Source organism: Ziziphus jujuba, chromosome 5, assembly GCF_031755915.1.
Source record: "Ziziphus jujuba cultivar Dongzao chromosome 5, ASM3175591v1".
NCBI lineage: Eukaryota > Viridiplantae > Streptophyta > Magnoliopsida > Rosales > Rhamnaceae > Ziziphus > Ziziphus jujuba.
In genome coordinates, this window is record NC_083383.1 from 27,489,713 (window position 1) to 27,508,036 (window position 18,324).

Sequence of the window (18,324 nt, forward strand, 5' to 3'; positions counted from 1 at the left end):
TTACAAAAATAATTTTTTAAATTTCTAATAAAATCATTCACCTTTCTAAAAGAGTTTAAATTATCTTTATATCTTACTAAAGTTAAATTACAATTAAAATTCTTTTCATTTTAATTTTTTGTTCTTTAATTTAAAAATTTAAAATTTTGTTAATCTATATTTTAATTAATTTTGTTGAAACTAAGTGATAATTTTTCAATTTGCAAAATGATATATGGTGATTTTAATAAGATAAGTTTTTTTCAACCAAATAATAATTTGTCAAATATATTTTACTTACAATTTGTCAAATATATTCAACTGAATATAATATATCTTTTCAAACATTTATCAAATTTATAACTTATTTAAAAAAGATTATATAATTAAAAATATTACATAGATTTTTTTTTATGAAAAAAGGAAAAATTATCACGTAGTCTTATATAATTAAAATTATTATATAGGTTTTTTTTTTAAAAAAAAAAGGGAAAATTATCACTGAGTTTAAGTAAAGATTAATTGAAAATATAGATAAAAGAATATTGAAGTCTTCAAATTAATTATTGAAACCAAAATAATAATAATAATAATAATAATAATAATAATAATAATAATAATAATAATAATAATAATAATTTAACTTAAATAATAAGAGTACAAAAGTAATTTAAACTCCACAAGAGGATGTGGATATTATTATAAATCTAAAAAATATTTTTTTATTTACACAAAATTTAAAAAAGTGTAAATGAAATATTTCCCAATATTTCCCAATAAATTATGATTTATCTATAATGGCTTACTGTAAGGATCACACTATAAGCCACTTCCTCTATAAATAGATATAGAGTGTTGTCCAAGCTATATACAATTGGCGACCGCAAGCTGAAGAACACTTAAAAAAATCTTGGAGGAAAAGAGAGAGAATCATCTTTTTCTTTCTAATAGAAACTATAAAATGAGGATTGTGCTAAGGGCCTTAGGGTTTATACTGTTGTTGGATGAGTTGCTTCTTTCCATGGCAGCTAAGCCGCCCAATGTCCATTATGATTTTGTTGTAAGTATATAACTAATCACAATTTTGTACACACTTAGCTTAGAGTTCATAATTTCATGTTTCACATACATATGTTCTTTCGAAAGCTATCTTTTAAATTGTAATAAACAACACATCATGATATGAAAAATATTGATAAGGATATATTATCATTTCTCCACTTGATTTGTATTAATTTGGAAATTTTAAATTATTTATTAACAGGTCACACAAAATATTTATTAGATTATCATATCTTTCATAAGAGTTAGCTAGTTTCTAAAATAATAATTTTTTTTTCATATATAGATATATATTATATATAATTTTACTATAGTAAACAAGCATGCTCACCTTATAATATGTATATTAAGCCTTTTCATTTGTTGAAGGACATATGATTTTTATTATTATTATTATTATTATTTTGTTTTAAGCCTCTCCTCAAATCATACACCTTTCCATGTGTGGAAAGGCATGATAGATACACCATAAGATGAGTGTGCGCAACCACTATATCAAAAATATATATGCAATTAATCTCTTATTTGATTGAACTAATAATATTAAACTAAAGCCTCTTCTCATGTATGAGTGTTCGACTTGTTTGATTGGGTTACCTCTATTTTATAAAATTAAATTTATAAAAGTCTAATTTGACAGGTTTCTTAGTATGATAAATTAAATTCATAAAAAGTTTTATATATGATATACCTTTAGTATAATATTATTATCTCAATATGATGAAAGACTAAATGCATGTATACATGTACAACCAAGCTCTTTATAGGTTGACCTAATAATTTTATTATCAGTACCTTTTTTTCGGCTCTTTGATAACTTTAAGAGTTAAGATTAAAAAAAATATTTATTATCATCAAGATCAACAAAGGCTTTTATATTTGATTTATAATTAAATTTTAAATTTTAGTCCTCAATGTGATTCTCATGTGAATAATAAAAAATATAATGCTAAAATTATCATATTAATTTGATGTGAGCCTAATTATAAACTATATATATATTGTAATTTTGATTTGACAAGAACCATCTCCTACTTTACAATTGAACAATATTAATATGGCAAGTTCTATACGTTGCTAATTCTCTCCATAAAATCTTGCTATTTTTCTTTTGTTGAGATAGAAGTTAATTTTATTTAAACAATATCTTTTTGTTTACCTTGAAATTTGGTAACACTTATGAGAGAGAGAAAATAATGTCCGAAAATTGGGAATATCTAGTTTCATCTCATACCTTTATTGAAACAACCCAAAGTCAAAAGCAGAGAGATAGTAACTCTTTCTCTCTTGTGAGTGTCACTGTTTTAATATGCAACATATAGAGGTGATAACTTATATCGATGTGTCGTGTTCATGTCAATCTGTTTATTAATCATTTGAAATTGATCAATTCAAATACGATCTATTTATTAATCGGATCATAAATTCTCAACCCTAACATGATCTGTTTAATAAATAGGTAATTTGATACAATCCATATAACTCGTTTATTAAATGGATCAATAGGATTCGTTTATACAAAATCGATCCGTTTATATGAAATTGATCTGTTTATACGAAATTTATCCAATTAAATAAATTAACTTGTTTAAATTAATTATTTCATATAAAATAAAAATAATTTATTCATTATTTAATCATAAATTAAATATATATGTAAAACCATATAATTATACTTACAAATTTATATTAATATAATATATGATATGATAACAATCTCATATAATAGTTAAAAAAAAAATCTATATATATATATATATATATACATAATAAACCTAATATTAGTTTTCCAAAAATAATATAATCTTTTTTATTAATAATCGTGATTTTAATTTTTTACATTGCCAATACTTTTAGACATATTGATTTATATTTTTTGATGTCTACAAATCCATACATATATTAAATATATTATATTTAAATAAATAAATATTATTTTAATAATTTTTATTCTTTATTTTTTAATTAATAAAAGAAAACTAATAATACAATTTTAAGTAAGTTTGAAATTTAGTAATAAAAAAATACTAGTTAAAATTTTATTAATTATAAATTTAATATATTAAAGTTATAATTTAAACGGAATATAATCATATCGGATTTGATTAGCATGTTAATTGATTCATTTAGTTAAATGGATTAATTTAGATTGATTTTGAATTAAATAAATTAATTCAAAATTAACATATTTAATTAAACAAATCAATTTCAAATTAAACGGATCATTTCAAAATTAATATAATTTATAATCATATTAAATAAATTGATCCGAATTAATTTATAATAATTTAAATCTGTTAATTTCATATTATTTTTGAAACCGTGTTATCCGACTTCATATACGTATGTATCAACATGTCAGTCCCTACAATTAATTTTTTGAAATTATTTCGAGATTTCGAGATTCCAATTACATGTACATAAAAGAGTTGAAAATGTTAATGCTAGTAGTATTGTACTTTTTTATTTTATATTTTTTTTAAGGGGAATTTGGGAATTGAACATGATGATGCAGGTAAAGGAGGCGAATTACACGAAGCTATGCAGCACAAAGAGCATATTAACTGTTAATGGCAGCTTTCCAGGGCCAACCATTACCGTACACAAAGGGGATACTATTTCTGTTACCGTGCACAATAAGGGCAGATATGGCCTCACAATTCACTGGTAATTAATTAATTAATTAATTAATTAATACTCTCTCTCTAATTAAGGAAACTTTTGGATATTTTATATCTTTAATTAACTGGGTGATGTGACACAATGACACGCAACATGCAAGTTAGTTATAAACATATGAATATATTATATTGGATTATACATTGTGAGACTTATTCTAAGCCTATAGTCAACACAATAAGGTTAATGCCACTTTAGTAGATCTTTTATTTTATATATATATATATATATATATATATATACATTTAATACAGTTTTATTAAATAATTAATTTAGACTTTCAAATAAGTGTATTAAGGACAATGAAAACAATTATAAAAATTTTAGAAAAAGAGTTAACTTGTATCATATATGACTAGCTTTTTTCTGATCTATTTCAATAATTTTACCTTTTTTTTCTTAAATGAGTAATTTTGGCTTAATTATTTAAATTTTTTTAATCTTTTGGGTCAACCTTGAGTATTTAACTTGTAAGATTATTATTGTTATTTTTTAGATGATATCTACGTTGTAGGACTTCTAAACTATTAATATGAAATTTATCACCGACATTAATATTTTATATTAATATATTCGTTGTATGCTTTAAATATTTTCTCTATTGATTCTCACGGAGTTGTTAATTTTGGACAAAAAATGTTCCTGTGTCCCGTTATAATAATATTTCCACCTAATGCATTATGCAAGATTATATATCCGATCCACATGCATATGCAATTTTTTTCATTTAGGATCTCATTCGTCTTCTCATTGCCATCTCTAACCAGCTGTAATCACATATATAATTATTTATGTTTACCTAACCTATATAAATTAAGTGAACACCATTATCGTCCTTTGAAAAGGAAAAGGAATATACTTTAGTAATAATGTATATATATATATATATATATATACACACTAAGTCGATTTTTGCTTGTTTCAGCTTACTTTAACTTTAATTTTTGCACCTGACTAATTTGTTCTTGTTTGATTAGTTTATAAATACTCATGACATATTTTAATCTACACATATATTAATATATTTGCTTTATGTATATACCTGGAGGTGTGACGTGTGATTATTTTAATCCATTGGAATAGGTAGAAAAATAGATTAATGATTGAAATCAAAATATAAGGGGAAAGAAGAAGAAGAAGAAGAAGAAGAAGAAGAAGCAAAGAATGATATAAGATAATTCATAAGGTGAAAACATGCTGATGTGTTACGAGATTTTAAAACTAAAATTTCATGAAACAAGTCAGAAGTCTTAGTATTTATTACATAAATAAATTCCAATATAATTAAGGTAGATGAAAACTAAAGTTCCAATTATAAAATCCAATATATATATTTCTTAGGTTATTTCTTATTTATATTATATATATGTGTGTTGATCAGCCACAGGCTTTCAATCATTTTAACACTTAATTAAATACCTACAACCGCATATAATCAATCCAAGTAAAAAATATACATGGAAGATATTAACATGATCCATATTAAACGAAGATGTGATGTGAACCAAATAATAAACTAATTTATAAGAACCTTTTTGATTATTAAAAGGATTTGTTTTTCTATTTTCCAAAAATGATGAACAGGCATGGAGTAAAACAACCAAGAAATCCATGGTCAGATGGTCCGGAAAACATCACACAGTGTCCAATTCAAGCAGGAGCAAGTTTTACTTATCAAGTTATTTTCTCTGATGAAGAAGGAACTTTGTGGTGGCATGCCCACAGTGATTGGACACGTGCTACCGTCCATGGTGCTATTATCATTTTACCTCCTAGGGACAAAAGTTATCCTTTCGCAACTCCTTATGCACAACAAGCTATTATAATAGGCAAGTTTTAACTTATATATATATATATATATATATATATACTCATGTTTGGGTAATATGATATTTTTAATAGTAAATTTTTTTTATTAATTATTGGGTAAGAATTACAATTTAAAATTTAAAAAAGACAAAATATGGTATTAAATTTTACTTAGAAAAATCAATCCTATTGAAACCGTATTTAATAAATTTAATTTTAAATATTAATTATTAATGTGATCTAAAAATTAAAAAAATAAAATCTTGATATTAAAAAAACTTTATTTGGATGTGGTTGTGTATGTGTTAATTAAGAAAAATGCCTTAATATGATCCATTTGATTAAGTTCATATATATACTGGTCTGATATTATATTTTTCTTTAATTTTGTGTATAATTGAGGTTTCAGCATCATGGTATAAGGCAGACGTGATGGCCGTATATGATGAGGCCGTTACAACCGGAGGTGATCCAAACGCATCTGATGCTTTCACAATCAATGGACAACCAGGAGCTTTATACGATTGCTCCAAGGGTATAAAATTTAATTTACACATGCTTTTATGGTGTGTATATATATATATATATATAATTTTGCTAAAAAATATGCTAATCTCATACCATAACGTGTGCGTCAGCAATTTATTGTATGGTGGCATGCCCTCCCTGCTGCAGGGCTAACATGTTATAGCAAAATTTTATATATATATATATATATATATATGTAGTAATTTTCTTATTAAAGAATCCTATATAATTTTTTATTTAGATCTATAGTAACGTAAATTTTTTTCAACACCTAACATTATTTTAAGGACAGGTATTGAACTTAACGAAAATTTATCTAGAATTATTAAATGAGAGAAAATTTAGGTACATATGATTGCTCCAACGATGTGTGTATATATACACATATAAAATTTTTCTCTTATCAAGGAAAATAAATCTAGGATTTGTGGAGACAAAATGTATATATTTAAAAGTATAGGTATGTTAAAAAATTTATAACCTATTCTTTTAAAGCTGTGTTGTCCTGGACAAATTCCAAATGAAATGTTTATTAGGTTGATTTGATCTGTGAAATCAATCTTTAATTTAGATTTTGCTTTAAATAAGCACGACACAATCAAACAAGCTCAAAGAAATTGAACGGTTGCAATTAAAGAGCATATATAATATTAAAAGATCAACATTTGTCTTTCAATGGTTGAAATTTTAAAATCCATTAAGCAATCTATACAGATCTATATAAGATTTATTTCGCATATATAAATTTTTAGTAATTCACTACATCCATATATATCTCTAATGTATTTTTTAAATCTCAACAAACTATCTAAGAACGGATAAAAAAAGTCATGCGTGGTTCTAATATGAGTTTAACTCTAATATATGTTAGAATTATAAGTTGATTCCATATTATTGCAGGAACTACATATCGTATCTTGGTAAATTATGGGAAGACGTATCTTTTCCGAATAATCAATGCGGTATTGAACGAGGAACTTTTCTTTGGAATTGCGAAACACAAAATCACGGTGGTCGGAACAGATGGCGAATACATAAAACCTATAATTACAGATTACATCATGATATCTCCAGGACAAACCATGGATGTTTTGGTCACAACAAACCAGACACCAAGTTACTACTACATGGCTGCTTCAGCATTTGCTGATGCTACTGCATCTTTTGACAACACCACCACAACAGCAATTCTCCAATACAATGCTAGTTACACTCCTCCTTCAACAATTCCTTCACCAACACTTCCTTCTTACACTGACAGAGAAGCTGCTGAAAATTTTACTAGTAAGTTGAGGTCCTTGGCAAGCACAGAGCACCCAGTTTGTGTCCCAAAGGATATTACAACACAAATGTTCATTTCAGTTTCTGTGAATCAAGAACTTTGCCCCAATGCTTCATGTTCTGGACCTAATGGGACTAGACTCTCTGCAAGCTTAAACAATATTAGCTTTGTGACCCCAACCATTGATGTATTGCAAGCATATTACAGGTATGTAGCTTTTTTCTTGTTGAATTAATTTGTTGTTTCAAATTGAAATGTTTCCAAATACACCACTGAATTACTGTGTACACCCACGTTGCATCACAAATTTTCACCTCGATTTTGACTAACACCCACATTGATGTATTTATATATATATCCATTGCAAGCATATTACAGGTATGTGGCTTTTTCATGTTGAATTAATTGGTTTTTTAAATTAACATTTTCCAAATACACCGCAGAATTGCTGTGTACACCGATATTATATCACAATTTTTCACCTTAATTTTGACTATAATGTGAATTTATTATTTATTTGTTTATTTATAGATAAATTACAAGATAGCTCTTTGTGTTGACGAATTTTAGCATGTACACATTTCTTAATTAATTGTAATTTCTGTAAGAAAAATGGAATTATAAGTGATAAGTTAAGGATCAAATTGATATTGATATCATAATGTAGCTTGTAATTAATTATCAAAAGCCCAGTATATGTAAAAAATGGGTTTATTAGATAAACTTTTTTGTGCATTTAGAATTATCAGCTATAAATAATTCTGCTCAATTAATATTAATGGTCTTGCTATTAGGCCTAACTACTATCCAACAGTTTTATCGCATATGGGCGTCTCTCAAAACATACAAGGAATCCACATGGATTTCATATATGAAGCTCAAATGTGTTTGTAAGAAGTGCCTATTTAGAAAGTACTTACTGAATATAAATCTCCATGCTAAACTATTTGTTGATAAACTAATTAACTATGTATGATCATCTCGTAGGTTCTCTACGTAATGTTATTAACCTATATAAGTGTATGTGCAGAAGCTTAAAAGGGCATCGTGGAAAGAAGGGCTCTGATAATGAGATTTACACCACAGATTTTCCCCTTAAACCACCTTATTTTTACAACTTCACAGGAGATGTTGGGAACAATACCATGAACCCAAGCTTAGGGACAAAGGTGAAGTTAATAAACTATATGGAGCAAGTTGAGATAGTGTTTCAAGGAACAAATGTTATGGCTCCGGAGAACCACCCAATGCATCTCCATGGTTTTAGCTTCTATTTGGTTGGAACAGGCTCAGGAAATTTTAACTATAAAACATCACCAAAGTCATATAATTTGGTTGATCCACCTAAAGTCAACACTTTTGGTGTTCCTAAGAATGGATGGGCCACTATCAGATTTGTTGCTGATAATCCTGGTATTTTCTTCCTTCTTGTGCCTATAGTTATCTAATATTGAAAATAATATTAATTTCAAAATTCATCTTTTTATTTTTTTTGGAAAATATAATTATTAAAGTAATTAATTTGTAAAAATATTGGGGGTTGTGTTTCAGGAGTATGGTTTATGCATTGTCATTTGGAAAGACATGCTACCTGGGGAATGAACACTGTGATTATAGTGAAGAATGGAAACGGAAAGAATTCAAGCATTCTCCCACCACCTGATAATCTTCCATCTTGCTCCAAGTCTTAACTCCTTCGAAGTCTTAATTATATCTGTCTTCTATAAATAGAAATAATGACTAAAGAGTTGTTTTTCTTTGAAAAAAAAAAAAAGGGAAAGAAAACAATCCTTATATTATATATATATATATATATATATATATAAGGAATATTAGTAGGGGTGACATCCTCCATCAAGAGCTAAATGAATGAATTTATTGCTGTCTGATGTATGTGGTTAATGTAATTAGTCCACGATTACGTATAATCAATTGCAATTAGATCTTCACCCCCCATCAAAAGGTGGTCAATGTCGCCAATAAATATATATATATATATATATATATAGTCTATTAATGGTGTGGATGTCCATATTGTTTTTATCATGCAGACCTCAATATCGATGATGATTTTTGAAAAAATGGTCGTTAATATTATCACACAAAAACGAATATTGATGATTATTTCTTCCAAAACCATCATTAATATTAAGATCCGCACTACGACATGGTACGAACCGTCTACACAATAGAATTTTCTTATATGTAAATATAAGTAATTATTTGTTTATTTTGGATTTAATTCATAATTTACTATTTTATAGTTTGGTAGAATTATATTTTAGACCTTTTAAGTTAGTTTGGTGCATTTTATTCAATTATAATTTGGCAAACTACCTTTAAATGCGACATCTAAATTAAAGTTAAAGGGTACATATTGCAAATTTTTAAAATATATGAGAATTTAAATTGCAACAAATTTAACTAAATTACATTTTAATATGGTTACTCGAAAAGTCAAATTGAATTAAAAAAAAAAAAAAAGGGGGTGCAATTTGGTAAGCTAAATTGTAGCATTTTATATTTAAAGGATGAAAGTAAAATTGTTCCAAACTAAAAGATGCTAAATTGCAATAAACCCATTATTTTTAAAATAAATTTGGTTATGTGAGATAATACACTCATTTTACCATACGTTTAATAAGTTCGTTTTACAGGTTCAATTGAAAAAAAAAAAAAAAAACGCTTTTCTACATCATAAAAAAAAAAAAAATTTAATTTATTAAAATTTTTAGATAAACAATATACATATCTTTTAATATGAATATATTACAAAAAATAATTTTATCTATAATAAAAAATAGTTAGTTTTTCGTTAGTAGAGATAAAATACAGTGGTTGTTTCAATTGCTTAAGATTCTATTGAGGTGGTTTCTGGTTATGGTGCGCCCGTGTCCAAAAGAACAATTTAGGAGGAAGCAGTAGACCGAGAATCAGTCAGAATATTTGTCCACAATCAAATTCGTCCACAATCAAATTTTCAATGCTGCTGACAGTAGTGCTGACCGTAGTGCGCCCTTTTCCACAAACAAATGAGATGTACGTGAGACCAACACGTGTGAGCCCCACTTGGTTGTGAGAGCAGGGAGCACTGCTCCCAGAAGCATCTGAAATTGTTTTTTATTCATCACCATTGCAATTGCATTATTGTACTGCTCTGTTTCATTTTTTTGGAACACTGAACATCATATATAAACAATTAAAAATGACTCCGTTAAAAATGCGATAGACCTCAAATATAAAATCCTAAGGATTTAATAGAAAATAAAGTTAATAAGCCTCAATATAAGAAAATGAAATAAGAAATTTAAGAATATATTAATAAAAAGAAACTGTAATTGCCCATATCAAATAATAGTTTATACAAGTTTGACCGATTTTGATCAATTAGACCGTATGTGGATCTACGAGTTGATTTTTTGTATGATCAAATTTGATTTTGACCAATACACAATTGCATAGAACCTTTAACACGAGGTAGTATGTTTAATTTTGAGTTACAATTTAAAAGTTACGAAGTCGTAAAGTTAAATACCTAAGTATTTAACCAATGTTAAAATTAGTATTAGTATAACTTGAAAAGGGCTTATGTGCCTATAAGTAATGGATAAGTGTGTTAATGTGACAACCCACCAAAAAAATCACCTAAAAATATCCAAAAAACTCAGTAAAACTCACAACCATCACTGGTAGTCAAGTTGACTTGCATCCAAACAAAACACTCCACTGAGTCATGCCTGGATCTACCATTTTCTTGCCAAAATCAGCATACGTGTGCTGCCCCATCATCTTGCACACCAAAAATTCAACCAGCCACCAAAGTTTCATGTGCAAGCTATTGCTATATGCATATGGATTGGTGTTCGAAAGCTGCTTATAACTACTCGTATTGGAAATTTCTCGAATTTTCAATTTTGAACAAGTTTGATCATGCTTGACCAACGGGATCATATTTGGGTTTGAAAGTTGACTTTTTGTATGGTTAAATTTTGGTTTTGACTAGTATACCATTATGCTGAGCTCATTATAGATTGATGACACGTGTAATTTTAATGTTCAATTTAAAAGTTATAGGTTTGTATGTATATGCATCGATATTTTATTAGTATCTAAAACCAAAGCCAGATGTTTGTCTTTAATGAGCTAGGTATTTATAAATATATTGAGAGCCATACCTTAGGATGAACAAATCTAAAAACCCCAATTAAACTTGCGATTTAGTTGGGTACCTGTGAGTATCACAACCCTAATAGGGTCGATGCAGGTTTGGCCACTCTTTTGGTCGCAAATCATATATGCATTGGACCATTGCCCCCCCCCCCCCAATTGTCAGCCAAACACCAAAATCTCTTACCATTTAGCCGTTTGATGCGTGGACGTTCAAAGCTAGTAGCAATAACATTCAATTTATACTGATTTTATCGTAATACGACCAGTTAATGTTGGGTCTTTGGTCCTCACCTTGTATTTTGAATCCTCTAAATCCCATCCCACATTTTTCTTGCCTCTAATCCGCTAGTTTGAGAAATCCATCTACCTCAAGTTTGGTTGATTTTTACCTTGAATTTTTCGATCATTGGCAATGTTATTTGGCCAAGGTAAGCATACAAATTTGTTACCCATCTTATGGGTTTTCCATTGGCGTATGATTTGTCAATTTTTGTTAACATTTTGAGTAATTACCCATTTTTGGGACAATTAGTTTAATAATGAAGACATTGGAATGTAATTGGACAATATAGGATCAAATTCTTGTTGTTAATGTGTTCTTAAAGGTATTAAACCTATTAGAAGGCTTAATTCCATAAAATTGACCATATATTTGTTGGAATCATGGCAGTGGCTAGTGTAAAAGTTGTAAACTCAAGGCTAACACTATAAAGCCAAAGGGTATGCTTGTTATGTCTTCTTATGTTTTGTTCATTATGTTCTAGTTTAAGCTAGTTAAGTACGTCGACGTGGATGCTAGAAAGAATTGTTCTAAAGCAAGCTATAAGTTTAGAGCACAGGATCAAAGAAAGCCAAGAAAGAAGCTTGAGAAGCTTAAGTTACTTGAGATATTTATCACCTAACTAAGTAGGTGGTGACATGTTAAAAGCATGAGGTGTCAATACGAGGTTTAACCTCATTTTGGAAAGCATGACAAAGCAAAGCCATATTGTGACAATTCATCTAAAAAAGCACATAGATTTTGAAATTTTGACTGAGTTTGACCAACTAGATTATTTATGGGCCCCCCCAAATTTTATTTTTTGTATGTTAAAAAAATTTAGTTTAACCAATATACCATAGCATAACTCATCAATAAAAGTTCTTAAACTTGTAGCATGCCTAATTCTGATTTATGGTTCTGAAAATTTTTTGCATCCAATCTTGTTCAAGTTTTTGTCTTTTAATGGACCTAAGGTCGATATACACCTCAAGAATTGTACTCTCGTTAAACAAATTGAAAAAATGCAAAATGTCCCAAATCCTCACAAACTCAACATACCGGAATCGGACCCACCCGAACTATTTTATTGCCTAACTAGGTTAATGTCGATTTGACCCCTTTTCTAGTGTCGATGACCTATAGACATTGAACATGGCTTTGCCCATTAAATTTCCGACCAAACCCCAGAATCTAGTGGCCAGTCGCAGCCTGATTCATCAGGATCTGTGGTCCGACATCGACGACAATGGCTTGTGAGTTTTGCCCAAGTTCGGTTGTTTTTTGGTCATTCTAGGCTGCCACATATATTCTTTCCCTATATTTTAGACCCTTTGAATCCATTGGCACTCTCTTTGTAAAATTATTCACGGTTTGAGATATCCATTATTGTCAAGTTTAGGCAAGTTTTCTGATGTATTTTTTAGCCATTGACAATGTCATTGGACCAAGATGAGCTTAGATTTTTGTTACGCCTTCTACAAGCTTTTTATTGATATAAATTTTGTAAATTTTGAATGTTATTTGATAATTTTTTTCATTTTTGGATCAATTAGTTAATACAAAGTGAAAATTGGGCTATGTTTGGATACAATTGGACAAATTAAATGAAGTTGAATTTAGATTTGTGTAATTAGGCATAGGCGATAATGGGACTCAATGGAATATTTAATTTCATGAAATTGGCCTTCAGGGGAAAAACCCCAATTTTGGGTATTGGATTTTAAAGTGTCATAGTATAATGTGTGCAATTTATATGATCTTAGAGTTATATAGAGTATTTTAAGATATTTGATATGAATGAATGCCTTGAATTTGATTTTTGGAGACTAAGAAATATTTTATTATATTATAGGGCCTTGTACTGCGCCTGAAGGCGACCCTTAGAAGGAGCAGAAGTGGACATCAATAGTATTTGTGAGTGGTTTATATTTTTAGATAATTTTTGGGCATATTAGTACAATTATATATATATATATATAGTTTGAATATTTTATATATACAGTTTAATTTAAATACTTATCGTGTACAATTATAAATATATCCTTTTACATGTGATTTTTGATAAGATTTTAAATATTTTTAAATTCAAATGAGTTTATTATGAACTTGAAAATTTTGCTATTTAAATATCTGAATATTTGAACTGGTGTTTTAGTCCTTTTGAAAAATGATTAATTTTGAGAAAGTGGATTTGAAATTGTATATTTTTTTAAGCATGTTTAAATATTTATATTTTAAACTGTTTAAAAATGATTTATGATAATATATATTTTCCTGTTTATAATTATGTTTTGGTATAAAATAATAATTTATGAATATTTAAAGTATTTAAATAAATGGTTGTGTTTGAATATTAAATTCTGATTTATGGCATTGTATTAGTTTGGAAAAGATAGAACGTATAATTTTAAAAGGATGGTTTATAGATATTGCATAATTTTTTTAAAGGGTGTACCATATAGTTTCTATTTATGTTATTAGGCTCATGTAAACTTTGTAATCCTATGTGTAGTCGCGATATAAAAGAATGATGATTAATTGTGTACCATTCTTTCAAAGTGATGATGAATTGCGTGACACTTCTTTATGACCATAGGATGATACGTTATCATTGTAACACCCCATCTTGAAGTACATAGGAAATTTTCTCATGTTAATCGAGGTTGATCGGGTTTAACCGCCGTTGATTGAGAATGATCAAATTTTGACTTTTTGATCGGGATGGAATTCTTCATTTACTAAGGCACTGTCGCGGAGTATGCATTGACCCGAGTTTGTAAACTAGTAGCATGTTGAAAATGAAGCTACGATTTGAAAGTTATAAACAAAACAAGATGCAGTTCAAACTATCCGAGGGTGTCGGGGTTGACTTTTTCTTTCTATAAAATTTAGCTTTGACTCATGTATGGTTGTAAAGTACTCGTCAATATTAGTTCATAGACTAGCGGCATGCTCAATTTGAACATTTGATTAAAAAGTTATTGACTTGCAAACTTTTTCCGAGGTAGCATTTAATGTGTATTGATATGTTTTCGTGTGCACAATGCCCAATAACATTATGCCATGTGTCACATTTCTGGCAAACCCGTGAGTGCACAGTTGCTCCTACGAGCATTTTAGTTGGGTGAGAAGGGGAGAGAGAGGGGAGAGAAAGTAGAGAGAGAAGGAGAAAAAGAAGAGAGAGGGAGGAACCGGCCTTACGTTGTTGACCCATTTTCAGCCACCAGCCAGTCACATGCACCGCAACACCGTGACCCACCCCTCAAAACAAGCCAGCCACCCAAAACCCACGGTCAGATCGCCGACAACATGCCAAGATCGGGCTTTTTCCATCGGTGGAACCGTTTCCTTCTCTGGCCAATTTCTCCTAAACCAGCCACTTGTTTTTGACACCGCTGGTCCCATTGGCTTACCCATCCTCCGATGGTTTCACAGCCATTGCTCATCGAACGTGAGCTTTTTCGGTGGGTATGGTGACTTGCCGGAAAACACAATTCCGGTGAGTTTTTGGTATATTATTTGTGAATTTTGAATATCATTTATGTTAGCTCCCCGTGTACCCATGTGTAAAATACCTTAATAAAATATTAATTTATTTGATCTTGTGTACTGTTAATATTTTAGGAGCACGTGTGAGTCATGAGACTGATCGCATTGAGGATCTGGACTGATACGAATACTTGAGGTGAGTGATTCACCTTCAAATTTATTTTCGGGCATCAAATTACGTATATTTTGTATTCACTGATTAATTGAAAAATATGTTGTATGCGTTATTTATGTGTAATATTTAAGGAAATTATTAATTAAATTTTGATGATGATTTATGTGGACTTATGCATCAAATTTATATTCTAGGTTTTTGAAGAAATTATATTTAAAGTTATTTTTGAAATTAATTGCGGATTAATTGTGTTTGATAAAAGTGTATTTATATGAATTTATACATATGTGGATGTTTTTATGTGATTTCAATGTGATTTCAATTGTACTGAATTTGGAGGATTTGAAGAAAATATTTATTTAAATTTATTACGCATTGAAACAATGGTGGGAAAATTATTTTATGGTATTGGAAAATTGTGGATATATATATATATACATTGGATTTGAGATGATGGATTAATTGATGAATTGGAATTGATGGGTGTTAACACTTGTTTTATGAAAATTGGAAATGGTATATATATATATATATATATATGGTTTTTAAGATGCACTATGCAGAACCGGTGTTCTGTAGTTGTGGATGTGATTAGTGCGTGGGCGGATCATTATGAGCGCAGAAGTTTATACTCTTCCGTGGTTGCCATCAAACCGAGGGCAAGCAAGTTTGATATTGGCCATAGCTGTCCCTTTCCATGACTGGGATTGAAGGTTATAGCATCGACACTGCTGGCATGCTAAGGGGGCCTGGATGCAGGTTTCTCTCTATAACCTCCCTATCAGGCGATGCTTTGGGACGTTGGACACTTTCGGACATCACTGGTATGTACTGTGTGTATCAAGTTATTTTCCCAATCCAATTTTCAAAATTAAATGTTTTCAAATTGTATTTGAAATTAAAAATATTTAATTGTGATTTTATTATTTATTTAAATTGCTGTCCAAAAATATATTTTATAATGTTTTTCAAGGTTTACATAAATTTGAGACTTATCAAAGATTTCTATGGTGTCTTTCATTATTTTATTAATTTATTGAGCAAATATTATAAATTATTTATTGGAATCAATTTTGCTTTACGTCAAATCTCTTTATTATTAAATGAATTCATTGCATATTAATTGCATTTTATTTATTAATATTTCCTTAATTATTTCGTTGATTTAGTTAATAAGTTTTATAATTTAAATATTGAGTTTTTCTTTGTTTTATGCCAAATTTCTTTAATACAAGTTTATTTATGATTTTATTTTATTTTATCTTATGATACCTTATTCTAAATTTAATAATTAGTTTTTAAAGTGTTTCCAATGTAAACTTTGAGTTCTAAATTATTATTGTAATTTTATGCATTTTGATTTATGGCATTTTATTTATTTAATTAAGTATTTCTCGATTTTTGGGGTATACAATTATGGGGTTTTGTAAAAATATTTTAAAAGGGTAACCTTTCTAATTGAGTGAATTGTGAGGGTTATGAGAAAAAATGTTATTTCCTAAAATTTATTAATTAATTAATGTTCATTATATTATCATTATTATTACTATTATTGTATAATAGATTGGATCACTCACTGAAATGATTAGCATCTCATGTTTTTAAATTCGTTCTCGTAGACCTAGGTTAGTAGATGTTGATTGTCTGGGATGAGCTTGGCGTTTTGGTTTGTTGCCAAATTCCAAGGAGTTCTCCTTTCTTTTCCTTCCATCTTGTATTATTTCTTTCCATCCTTTATTGTATTAACTTTATATTCAGATATATCTTTATAATACTCTGTATACTGCATTGGCCATTTATTTCTATAATATTGCACGAATTCCCTACTTATTATTTGAAGTGCTGTAAACTTATGGAATTAAGTGGTAGTAAGATGGGAGGAAGAAAGGGATATTGCTAGGAGTGTGTTTTCTGTGTAGCGAATTTTGTGGTAAATCCAAGCTTTAGGAGAGATGCTGTCGGATTTTCTATTGGAGGGTCTGGTAGGGTTTTCATGGGATCAAGGTTTGTCTAGGGTTCCGGTGAGGGATGTTGGACGGATCCTGACAATCATGATATGAGAGAATGACGATGAGTTGCATGTCATTCTCTCGAAGTGATGATGAGTTATATGTGGTTTCCTTATGATGTTGCTTTCTATGTATCTTTTTACTGTTTGGCGAGATTTCGAGACGTCATGCATCATCTGGTAACTCTATGCATATTTTGATTGTTTTTATTACATTTCATTATTATTTCTAAATTATGATTATATTATTCATTATCAAGTATTAAATTTATATTTCAGTTGGTTAATGAAATTTTAAAATTTTTAATTATGAAATGCTCTTTCTATGATATTATTTTGGGATATAAATTGGGTTTTGTAAAATGATTTTAAAAAGAGGAACTTTTCAAAAAAGTGAATGTCAAGTCTTAAGTGAAAATGTTTGAGTTTTAAATGACTATTTTCACACTATTAATTTATTCCACTCGCTGAGCTTGTCTTATAGTTTTATATCTTTAAATTGTTACCTTAAACCTCAGCTGACAGATTATGCGCATTACGTCTACAATCTTCATCGTCTTTCTAGTATATCATCATCTCATATCTTTGTTGCTGCCGTTATTTTTTTTGTTGATGTATTTTCCTTTTCTTGTATTTTCAGTAGATTTATCATTTATGTTATATTTTATTTAGTCTTAAACTTTTGCACTTCTTTAGACTACTTTAGTGGATTGATCTAATATGTATGATTCATTATTTTATTTCTCTTTCTTTGGATTTAGGTTTGGAACCTTTGATTTAACATTGTTAATTTATGGAAAAAGTTTCAGAAATATCATTGACATGCTACTTGTATTGTTAGGTTATATCCATTGTATGGAAAGATCCCATTAGACTTTCTA

General features: G+C 28.7%; 1 protein-coding gene across 1 annotated transcript; it reads left to right on the forward strand.

The window, feature by feature from the left end:
* The first annotated feature begins 851 nt into the window (after window positions 1-851).
* Window positions 852-9,307, forward strand: LOC107435352 (laccase-15). The gene is made up of 7 exons (XM_048475138.2): window positions 852-1,039; window positions 3,557-3,708; window positions 5,305-5,549; window positions 5,939-6,064; window positions 6,958-7,546; window positions 8,370-8,752; window positions 8,891-9,307. Exons 1-7 carry the CDS (start codon window positions 941-943, stop codon window positions 9,028-9,030), a joined length of 1,734 nt encoding a protein of 577 aa, XP_048331095.2. The 5' UTR covers window positions 852-940; the 3' UTR covers window positions 9,031-9,307.
* Window positions 9,308-18,324: the final 9,017 nt, after the last annotated feature.

Bases quoted from the DNA above. Each gene is read 5' to 3' on its own strand.
- LOC107435352 (XM_048475138.2), top strand. From the start codon at position 941: ATGAGGATTGTGCTAAGGGCCTTAGGGTTTATACTGTTGTTGGATGAG. The intron at 3,709-5,304 runs GTAATTAATTAA...AATGATGAACAG, and splicing joins TATGGCCTCACAATTCACTG to GCATGGAGTAAAACAACCAA. The intron at 7,547-8,369 runs GTATGTAGCTTT...GTGTATGTGCAG, and splicing joins GTATTGCAAGCATATTACAG to AAGCTTAAAAGGGCATCGTG.